Raw genomic sequence first — 12001 nt, forward strand, 5'->3', positions numbered from 1 at the left:
TTTCAAGATGGTGCCAGCAGAGCATTAAATCAAGAACAGGTCCCTTTTGAGTGTGGCCTGCCGTGTGAATGCACTGGTTGCATGTCTGTGAAGGTAGGCCTGAACGGAGGAACAATCTATAGTTTTTGTCATTAAGAGGTTGTTGGATGATGTAGAGCGCTACTGCATCTGGAAAAATGTTCCAGCCATGCAGCCTCAGAAGTGGATCCCTGCCTTGGAGATTTGTTAAAACTGCTTGTGTTCAATGAAGCCCTTTCGGGGGGTGGGGGGCTGTGGGACTTCTTGGACCTTTGGAATTCTTCCACAGGCAGCAGGTGGGGAGAGGAGCAGCCCTACAGAACCTCCACTCACCCACCTGGATCATTGGAGTTCACCCAGTCCATCTTTGGAGGCAGTCCAATCCCGTCTTCATTGTTCTGGACAATGGGGCTCTGGAGTGACAGGCAGGTAATAAAGGTAAGGAGGCTGGTTTCAAACTTCTCATTACCTCAAGTCACTCAGTTGGCCCTAACTGCTGTTTCCACTAAAATGTTTTCCTGCTAAGTCATCACATTTATTTTCTTTTGTTACCTCCAACCACCCTAGAGCTCCCCTCTTCCAACCCATCCCCTTCCCAGGTTCCTTGTCCTAAATAACTGTTTTGATTATACTACTCTTCTTAAAACTATTCATTGGCTCCCCACTGACCACTGGATTTCATCCAAGTTCTTTGTCTTGTCATTCAAGGCCCTCCCCAATCTGACCTCAACTTACCTTTTCCATTTGTGTTTTCATTCTTTTCTTCTGGGCAAGAGAGCAGGAGCACATATGATCCTTGCCTTCTTTGTGCCTTAACTATGTCTTTCCAACTTCCCATCCTTTCACACTTACCATCTACACAGTGTACTCATCACAAGTGCATGGTGTTTATTTATAAATCTTTCCTCCCCAGAGAAACATATATGGTTGACCCTTGAATGACATGGGTTTGAACTGTGAGGGTCAACCTAGACATGGATTTAAAAAAAAAAATACAGTACTGTAAATACATTTTCTTTTCTTCATGATTTTTATAACATTCTCTAGCTTATTTTATTGTTAAGGATATAGTTTATAATACATATACAAAATTTTCTAGCCTTTTTTATTGAAAGAATAGTTTATAATACATTTAACATACAAAATGTAATACATACAACATATAAATGGGTAAGACTTCCAGCCAACACTAGGTTGTGAGTAGTTGAATTTTGGGGGAGCCAAAACCTGGGGAGTCATGAATTTTTGACTGTGAAGGGGTTGGTACCACTAAACTCCACATTGTTCAAGGGTCAACTGTGCAAATATATTGTGCATCTATGCTGTGGTCAACACCATGTAAGAAACAAATGGGAAGTGTTTGAGTTCTGCAATTTAGCACATAGAATTAAATATGGTCACTTCTTCCACTTCTGCAGAAGATGATTGACCAAAGCTCTTCTCTTTGTTTAAAGTCTAGCTACAGTGCAAGTTATCACACAAGCATATTGAAACAGGATTTCATCTTCTAACTATTAAGCCAGGGTAGATAAAAATCATTCAATAGCCTGGGTTCACGAGATAATGGGCAAGTAGGAACCAGCTTCTAGTCACTGGTGGGAGCTGTGAATCGGTACAGCTTGGGAGGGCAAGTGGAGAATATGTTTTAAAAACCTTAAAAGTGTTTATGCCTTTTGACCCTGTAATTCCACTTCGAACCCTGTAATTCTATGCTAGTATTTATTTTATGGAAATCATCAAGAAATGTGCACAAATATTCTTCTACAAAGACTTTTAAAACAGAAATCCAAATAAACAGGGAACAAGTTAGATCAGCCCTGGGTAGCCATTAAAAGTCAGGTTTTAGGAAGAAATCCAACAACATAGAAAAATGCTAATATATTAGTAATAATAAAAGCATGTTCTAAAACAGTGTGCATGAGGCACCTGGATGGCTCAGTTGGTTCAGCGTCTGACTTCAGCTCAGGTCATGATCCCAGGATCCTTGGATGGAGCCCCACATGGGGAAATCCCTGCTCAGCGGGGAGTCTGCTTCTCCCTTTTTCTCTGCCTTTAGGCTGCTTGTGCATGCTCATTCTCTCTTGCTTTCTCTCTCAAATAAATAAATAAAATCTTAAAAAAAAAGTGTGCACAGCATGACCCCAGTTCTGTAAAATTATATATGCAAAGAGATTAAAAGGACAGACATCAGTTAATGCGATTCTTTTAGGATACAGTTATTTTCTATTTTCTCCTTTATATAATCTTTGCAATTTCTGCAATGAATGTGAATCACTTTTATGATCCTTGGTGACAAAGCTCATCTTTATGCACTCCCAGCCCTATGAAAAAGATGTTAGGCTTGAAATCCGTGTCCCCAACTTGAAGTTGTTAGCCAATCAGCAATGTTCAGGAAATATCCTGTATTAAGTGCTATAAAGATTTAAAAAGGCAACAGAGGTCATAAGCGCTGCCTTTCTGTGATTTATAAGCTAATGATGATATGGAAAGTACTAGAAAGAATGATCAACTTTAGAAATAAACATAAAATTGGTTAAATAGCAAATATTTAGTCTTGAGCACTTTATCAGTTTATATTTTTAATTGGTTTTTCACTTTATCTGAGATATATATATATATATATATATATATATAGCCTGATACATTATTCAATGTTGAATGAATACATAAATGGATGGATGGTTGGATGACAAAAGACAGACATTATGAAGGTCACAGGAGCTGTGTTATCAGATCTAGAAAGGCTCCATGACCAGGTGAGGACAGGCTTCCCAGACTGATGTTGTCCTAGTCATTATGTAACTTCATTGGTCATAAAACTTCACCATTTGTGCCCTTCGACCTGCCTAGCTCTGGCAGAGCTTTCTACCTAAGAAATGCAAAAGGAGAATTGCTTCAAACATTACTGGAATCATCGTTGTCACCCTTAATTGTATGTTTCCTGTGTGCTGAGTGTGAGAAGCAGTTTACACGCGTGATTTTTTTCAAACCCTTTTGGTAAATTTCTGAAGTGGGTGTATTGTCTCCACCGTGGACAGGAAACTAAAACACAATTAAATGATTTGTCCAGCATCACGTGACTAGCAAAGCATGGAGCCAAACTCTAAACCAGTTCTGGTTGCCTCTGAAACTGTGGGATCAGTCATTGTGCGACACACTTTCTCCTTGGAATTAGGTCACAAGTTTTTAGTGCTGATGAATATGCCAGACTGATACTGCTTTTCTCTTATTTCTTCTTCTTGGTATTGTCTTGAATTTTAGCTCTTCCGGTGAGTGTGGAGTGCTTGTCTCATGGTAGCGCCTCATTAGTTACGTGCACCTGTTAAAAAGTTATTTAAGTTGAAGTTATTGGCCACTTGGAGATGATCTTCCTTGGTGCAGTACCTGTTCAAGGCTCTTGCTAATTCTTCCATTCAGTTGATTGCTTTTCTCTTTTTACAGATTCGAGCAACTCTAAATCTATTCTGGCAACGGACTTGGTTTTTCTTGCAGTTATCTCCTATTCCATGGCTTTCCACCAAGCCCCCCTCACTTTTACTTCATTCTCTCTTTCAAAACCTTCTTCCTGGGGGGAAAATGTCAGTTATACATACAGAGGCAGACCACAAGTTACTGTGAACCTACATGTCACCATCTTTGGCCTTGGCAGTTGTCACCTGTGGCCAATCTCGTTTCAATAACATCCCCAAGTACTTATGTTCCTTTCTCTACCTAATTATTTTGAACTAAATCTCAAGCATCATAATAGTTCATCCATAAATACCTCTGTGTCAGCAACAGGTAAGGGCTCCTTTAAAAAATACACAACAATTCTACGATCACACCTAGGATAGAGTTGCCTGGTAATCAATGACTACTTAATTCATAAAACGTTCAGTAAATGCTTAGATTTCTTCAGTTATCTCAAATTTTATTCTTTTCATTGGTAGTTTGAATCAGAATACAAATAAGGTCCACACTTTGCATTTGTTTGATAGAGTTTTAAGACTTTTTTGCTAAGTGGGCTCTATGCCCATCTCTGGGCTTGCTCTCACAACCCTAAGATCAAGAGTCACATGCTCCACTGACCAAACCAGCCCAGGAGTTCTGTAGAGCTCTTTAAAGACTTTAAAATGTATAGGCTTCCTTGCTCTATTTCTTTTTTCCTTCCTGCCATCTAAGAAACCAGCTCTGGGGCTCCTGAGTGCTGCAGTTAAGTGTCTGACTCTTGGTTTTTGGCTCAGGTAGTGATCTCAGGGTCGTGAGATCAAGCCCCGTGTGGGCCTCTGTGCTAGGCATGGAGTTTGCTGGAGATTCTTCTTCTCTCTCCCTCTGACCCTCCTGCTCGTGCTCTTTCTAAAATGGAAAAATCTTAAAAATAAAAAAAAAAAGAACCAACTCATTTGTACAGTCGAGTCTCCCATAATCTGGATTTTAAATTCCGCATCATCCCATATCATTTACATACACCTCTATTCTTGTACTTCCTGCAAATCAGTACTTAGATCCAGAGGCTTGATCAGACTCAGGGTCAATTTTTTTTTTTTTTTTTTTGGCAAGAAGAACCCTTCATAGGTGGTATTGCACACTTTTGTCAGGAAGCATATGATGCCTGGTTGTTTCTCTTTTTGTGACATTAGCAGATGCTGATGATCATTGCTCGGATCCATTATTTCATTAGGGGCAGAACTTCAAAGTATAAACCACACAACTAGTGTCTGGTATTATGTGACTTTTCATTGGATCCTGCTATTTTACCTAAAAATTGGGAATGACTTGAAATTAACAAACTGAACAGAAGTAGCGAAGTTTGCTTCAGTTTATTTTGTGATATGTTGTGATCCTACTGGAGCCCAGGCCAGTAAACTGTAGAGGGCTATGTTGTGGTTCTGAGAGGCACATCCATTGTAGGGTTTGGGGCTGGTGAGAGAAGAGTACAGACTTGAGTTGTTCAGGAAATGAGAACGGCACTGGTATAAATTCTGCAGAAGTGTTCTAAAACCTAAAATGCATTAACGCCTGCTAGAAGAACAACTCCGCCCAAGTACTCTCTTGGAATAGATAATGGGCTTAAGAGGGTCTCTCCAAGTTTCCAACCTTCAGTGAGGGTAAAATAAAGCAGCCTCCTGCAACCCAGTTGAAACTCACAGCTCTGACTTGATTAAAAAAAAAAAAAAAATCAATCAATCAATCAACCCAGGGGCTTATATAGCTTACAGGTTACTGCCTCTGTCTGGGCATGTGAACTGTGGCATGGCTTTTTACATAGCAGCCTTCACTGTTTGGTGGAATAAATCAAGAGATGGCCACAGAATTAAAATGTTGCTCTTAGGGGCACATGGGTGGCTCAGTGGGTTGAAGCCTCTGCATTCAGCTCAGGTCATGATCCCAGAGTCCTGGGATCGAGCCCCGCATCCGTCTCTCTGCTCAGCAGGGAGCCTGCTTCCCTTCCTCTCTCTCTGCCTGCCTCTCTGCCTACTTGTGATCTCTGTCAAATAAATAAATTAAAAAAAAAAAAGAATGTTGCTCTTAGAGATTCAAAATTCAACATTTCAAATATAGATCATTTGTTGGATCCACAGACAGAAAGATGAGACCAAACTACTTCCAGAGAAGAAGGAGGTAAATCCCTGTGAATCCAGAGAACATGGAAAGAACAGCAGGTGACTGACAGAGTTTGATTTTGCACTTTGGAAGCACTTGTGTGTGCTAGACACATGCTTCGTAGTTGCCACAGTTAAAAAAAAAAAAAAAAAAAACAACCCCCAAATCCCCAAAATACGACCAAAGAAAAGGTGCTATCTCCAGAGAGTTCTATTTAGAAAGATGCTAAAAAGAGTGATTAGCCATGTCTGTCTCATTTGTTTAGATTTCTAGTTTTATTAATGGTCTCAAAAAAACTAAACTGCACTCAAAGACAATCTGAAATTAGGAGGGCTGAAGACGAAGACTTAGGACCAAGAAAAAATATTTTAAAATCTAGAGACTCACACTGGAATTTTAACATGCCCAAATCCACCCCCACCCCACGCCGCAATACAAAAATTCTCTAGGATCATAGAAATAATCCAACGTAACCAATGTTCTGGGGATTAAAGTCCTACAGAGAAAGGGGCTGAGTCTGTCCTATTTACTCTGTGTCCCAAGCATCTAACACAGTGCCTGGTACAGAGTAGGTGTCCACAAAAACATGCCAAATTAATGAGGAGATGAAATCCCTTAAAACTATTGAAACCGAAAGTTCCAAAAGCGACGTTAAACCTGTAAAAAGGACAATGGTTAAGTTGACTCTTGACAAGCAGTCATCTGAAAATCCTGTCAAGGCTGCTTAAGAAAAGCGTTGGGTTGATACACCCCATGTCTAGAAAGTTGTAAAACAACTGGAGAAGGTCCAGAGCCGATTCTGACTTGCTCCAGATTAGAGAGAATGACAGCCAGACTTACTGTTTGCATTCCTGTCTCTGCCTTTTGCTGAGCAGTTTCCGTTCCAACCAAATCTTCTTATTTTTAATTTACCCTGATATTTATATGTCTACTGATTTAACATCATATCGTACCAGTCTGGGCTTCAGGGTGCCCTTGACATGCATTTTTCTAACTGATCTTCACATATATTATGCACAGACTGGCCAGAAATCTTTCTTCTTGACGTGAGCCTCTCAGGTGAGAATCGTGGTTTCACTTGTCTCCAGAAACAGCTTTCTTCACAGACTCCCATTTAGAAACAGCTCCCCTGCCCCCTCCCCACCACCTATGTCTTCTGTAAGCTTGTCCAGACATGGAGTACATCATCAGGCCAGGCCTTCCAGTCATTCCATTGCTTGCAAAGCAATCATTTATAGGCATTTGGTGTTTTGTCTGACATCTGTTTGATGCTGGAGCTCCAGCCTTTGTCTCAATGAATCACTTGTCAGAGAAGGTTGTGGCATTTTAGGCTGAATTTCACACCTACAAGGAAGGGTTCCCTGGAATGTAAGTGATCTGAGGCTTTTTTGAGACGACCATCTTGTCCACCTCCCACGAGGAAGATCCCATGAGGACATAGCAACATCAGGGAGCTCGGGAACATGATGCTTATTAAAGGCTTATTTTCACTGTCAGTGTGTGCCCTGTCCCCATGCACTTAAGCCAGGCTATCCTCTCTGGGGACAAGCCTGCCAACTGACCTCCAATGACCAGTGCTGAAATACCTGGGTAGAATATTCTGACAGCATCAGAATAAGAGTGGGTGACTTCTGAACAAGAAAAGGGAAAAAAGGAATTAATCATTCTTTGCAGTTTACAGAAGACCCTGTCCATACGATGTGATGGCTGTTCTCAAGTCGGTGCACGGATGTGGGAATGTCTGCCTCAGCAGCAGGGGACTGGGGGTCACGCTGGGTCCTAAGCCAGGCTGATCCTAGCAAGGCACAAAATCAATGAGTCCCTTTCCTTATTCTCCAAACGGTACCAGTGACCTCATAACACTGTACCTGTAAACGAGGTTACTTTAAACCACCAAGCCTGAGCTATTTCCTTGTAAAAAGTCATCATTCATACAGAGTATCCCATGACAACTCCCATTTGATCGACGTGAAAGGGTGGGGCAAGCCAAGCCCGAGAATACCACAAGTGGCCTTCCTAAACCCGCATCCAGTGACTAGAGCAGAGATGGATGGCAAGATGGGAAGACAGTGAAAATCCGATTGAAAAGTCATGCACTTTTTCCTTCACTTCGTTCTGTAAGGAAAGAAGGATGTGAGGCAAGGCCTATGTTGGAGGGATTCTTCCTGGTGCCTTTAAAACTCTTCGGTTTCACAGAAAGTCACTTCATGAAGAGTTTGTCACAAAGAGATGAACCCCCAGGATGAGAGGTCAGAATTTCTAGCTTGGATGAAACAGTAGGTGGAAGGCCAGTTTTTCGTTTAGGTTTTAATTTAAAGAGAATGGGGAAGGGGAGCAGAAACTGATACCCCATCTGAGGCTTCTGGGTCTCACACGGGATCCTTTTCATGTTCCTGTATCAGTGTGAGGGGGGTGGGGTAGGGTGCCAAAACGCTAGCCCATCAGTCACCTCATGCATCTGAGTTGGAAAACATTTAACCCTGAGATGCAAATCATTTAATCATGCTGAGTCAGTGGTAACCACAAGTTGTTAACTCTTGGGAGTCAGGAATTCCCAACATGATGTGATAATGCATTTCACAGCACGGACTTCAGATCTCCAGAATCCAGGGTAGTTACCCTACAAGGCAGGAGTGCATCTGTATTCTCCTAAACTTTCTGCATAACAAAGACAGATCCTCCTTCCCAAATTCAATGAAAATGAGGGCTCCCAAAGGGTAATTCCCATTCCCCCCCACCACATACTTTTGCTTTTCTGTTTGCACCATTAGGTCAGAAGGTTAATGAAAATGCACTCAAAAATTATAAAGAAGATGAAGCCAGGCATGAATATGAGATTTCCACTTGAGTCTGAATATTCCATCTGGATGTTAGGCAAACCCACTTGCTTCGAAAGTCATACAGTTCTGTCCACGTTTGCCTGGATGGGTCTGAGATGCTGAGGAACTTGATACCTACTAACTGCCTACCTTGGAAATAAAACTAGGAATGCAGTTTGGATCCCAGCTTAGAAGGGAAGGGTTGCGAGCTTTCTGTGTGATCAAACGATGTGTCAGAATAATGCTGCATCTGGGACCAAACAAGAGCTGGGATTTGAATTTTGCATCTTTTTCTGTTTCTTTCTCTTCTTCCATCCATCTATCCCTTTAGTTTTCTTTCTCACTTTTTCTCTTTTATAGAATACTCTCCTTCTTTAGAGTTGGACCTGTAAATACACAGCATTTCCTCGAGTCACTTAAAAATCTTTACTTCCTTGGTGTTGATCACCACTGAAGGAGACAGCTCACTGCACCAGTTACTCTTAGAACATTGCTTTTACGGCAGACATTAAAAGACGCTGCTTTGACTGAAAGGTGACACTTTACATTAACATCTCGACTCTGCTCTCTCATTCTGAAGGAACAGCTCCAGTGAAAGTAAATCACTGGTGAAGACAAACCAACTGGAAAAGACACTAGCTCTTTTTTTTTTTTTTTTGGTCTTTTAAGTTTTCACAACGACCTTAAAGGAAATGTGAATTAATCATTTGTTTTGACCCAAGAGCAGCAGAACTTATTTTGAAGACTTAAACAGGCAACACAAATGTAAACAGAAATCTGGGACTCCCAAATGCTAAAAAGCTTGAAAGGAGTAAGTCTGAAAACATCAATTCTACTCAGCGTTTATTTTCATTTGAAGATAGGGGAAATCATATATAAATCACGGACAATACAAGTTCTTCTTGTCTGGCAATTGTCCACATAAATCTGTTACCCTCTAAGTACAGATACATATATATATATTTTTTTTTAATAGAAAGACAGGGCGAGATGGCAGTTAATTAGCAACCGGTAACTATAAACTACAGTAGGTACAAAGTTTTGTCATATAAATTAATTGCCATTACAAAAAGGCAACTGCTTTAGCTAAGAAGGTACAAAAACGGGTAACTTCCATAAATATAACAAGAAACTAAGTGGAGAAATACATAACAGACTGTTTTTCCTACATAATATTTGAATATGCAAACTAAGACACCTGTGGCACTTTACATGGAAGTAGGAAGAGCCGTACACACACACCACCCACCCGCCACCCACCCACACTCGCCCATCCAAGCCCCCTCCCCGCCCCCCAAGTGGATTTCCAAAACTAGGGTTACAAGGACAGGATGCCGCTCGCTCGGAAGCAGCAAGACGGCGAGCTCCGAACTGCCAGACGAAGAAGGAGCCTTATTGACAGTTGTAAAGCATTAGGCGTCAGACAGAAACTTGTCAAAAACAGCTGTTGTTGGGTACTGATTGATAATGTTTTCATTCTGACGGCTGAGACACTGCAGACAGTCGTGGGTCTGAGAAGAAGCCCATCACTGGCGCACACATGAACACACACACACACACAGACAACGGGAAGTCATTTAACAGATGGCCTAGGAGCACTCAGCCACAGTATCTTAAAAAGACAACATTCTCCATTTAATGAACTTGCAGAGAAAGCAATGCCTAAGAATCATTTATTTTTCACAGAAGATGAGCACAACAAAACAAAAATGCAAGCAGGGACTGTGTAACTGGTCATCGGAATAAAAGTTTTGTGCTGCTCACGGATTACGCAGTGAAAAATATTCAAGGACACTCGAGACAAGATTGAATACGAATCTTTTTGGATCCATTCCACGGGGGGGCGGGGGAAGCTTAAAGAAGTGGTCGATGTTTCAAAGGTAATGATTTCATTAAAATCCACCTACAAGATGAAACCACAAAAGCTGTATCTGAATGATGTATATCTTCTGGAGAATTACAAGGTATTACATCACCGTGTAATACAGGGCGAGTCTGTGGTATCTGAGAACCAGTCTGTGCTACCTAAAAATTACAAACATGTTTTTATTGCTCAGGTGAAAGGAGCAGTTTTCTAACATTTGGCCATTTTGTGTTTGAAGTGGTCAAAAATCTACAAAATGTGCCAAAGAGGATTACATCCATAAACTTCGATATCTATAGATTATTCTTGATTTAGAAAAGGTCAAAGGTGCCAAACCTTCGTAAAACTGCACATTTATCTCTACATAATTTTATCATTTAAATTAAATGGAAAAAAAAAAAAAAGAGTTCCAAAGACTGAATCTAGGCCCTAAAATGATTTGCTGCAGCCCCAGCACATTTTTTTTAAGGGCACACTGAAACCCCTGAAAATAGAGGTTTATAATAGGAATACTGACAGACCTTTAATTACTCGTCGGAGACAATCAGCGACTCCGTTAAACTCCATCAGCACTTAATGAATATCCAGATGATTCTGTCTTTGTTTTCTTTGTCAAATCCATGCCAGCTTAAACCCTAGCCAGTATAAACTATACTTCATTTGGCTGTTTTTAAAATTTTTATCTATTATTTTAAAAATTATCTTCTCTCTTTTCAATCAGACACTTTTAAGATTTTTAGAGAAAGATACCTCTGTCATGTTGCAGCTTGACTTAATGTAGGGGACTCTTTCCATTAAAAAAATACTGGAGGACTCGATGAAATAGTCATCAGTGAGGCACACCCGCATTGTGCCTACATTCTCGCTCGTCTCAAAAACGGAAAGTTTCTGCTCTTAAGACAGGGGAGTGAGACTTCAGATGGAATCAAGGGAATTCTGCATCTTGTCTTTAAATTCTTCCATGTTAATTTTATCTTGGGTAGGATATTCCTCTCTGATAAGGTGATTCATTGAAGTTTTTGGTGCTCATTTTTCTCTCATAATCTATGAGACCCATATACAAAAAAACTCAAGAATAAAATATGATAAAATAAAATAAACACCCCAAGAGATCTTGGAAAAATAGACATAAAATGAGGAGCCCCAGTCGTATAATGCTCCACCCCCAAACCCAGGGAAAATGAGTCAAGGTTCTGAGTCTCCCTGAGTCCTTCGTAAGGGATTTGATTTCTGTGAGCCACGAATTCCATCCATTTTAACACAGAGTACAGAAGAGCTGCTTAGAACAACAGAAGGAAGAGACATGCGGCGAAGATAATTAGTGGTAAACAGAGAATAAATTCTCTCTCAGTAGTGTGTACTTGACGTTAATGCCGATGATGATTCACCTGATTTACAGAATATTCACTTTAATAGAGAGATGAGAGTCGGAGATAACTAGAGGAAAAGAGACACTGAAGCCACGAAAGTCTTGATACCAAAATAAAATTAAAATGAGAAACTAACATGATAGGTTCAAGGCCTTTGGGAACCCGTGTTCTTTGCCAGATTTCACATTCTTACAGCTTCATGGTCTTTCTCTTCTAACAAATTTATCAGTTGAGAGAAGCTGTCTTTCAGTGCCTCCATGTCATCCAGCGAGCAGGGCTGCAGAATCCAGCGTTTCCCACGTGCAAGGGGTTCAAGTTCAAAATATTTTTTGACCTTAAGGGGGGAG

At 40.7% G+C, this 12001-nt stretch overlaps 1 protein-coding gene across 2 annotated transcripts in view; it reads right to left on the reverse strand.

Annotated features, from left to right (window-relative positions):
* Nucleotides 1–9246: 9246 nt before the first annotated feature.
* ARL15 (ADP ribosylation factor like GTPase 15) overlaps nt 9247–12001 on the reverse strand; it is a 397345-nt gene continuing 394590 nt past the window's right edge. For both annotated transcript variants that reach the window (XM_032851465.1, XM_032851464.1), the window contains one exon: nt 9247–11988. In XM_032851465.1, the coding sequence (XP_032707356.1) occupies nt 11836–11988 (153 nt within the window). In that variant the 3' untranslated portion in view covers nt 9247–11835. The remainder of the gene's footprint in view (nt 11989–12001) is intronic.

This window comes from Lontra canadensis, unplaced genomic scaffold, assembly GCF_010015895.1.
Source record: "Lontra canadensis isolate GAN:19392208 unplaced genomic scaffold, GSC_riverotter_1.0 scaffold5, whole genome shotgun sequence".
NCBI classification, from domain to species: domain Eukaryota; kingdom Metazoa; phylum Chordata; class Mammalia; order Carnivora; family Mustelidae; genus Lontra; species Lontra canadensis.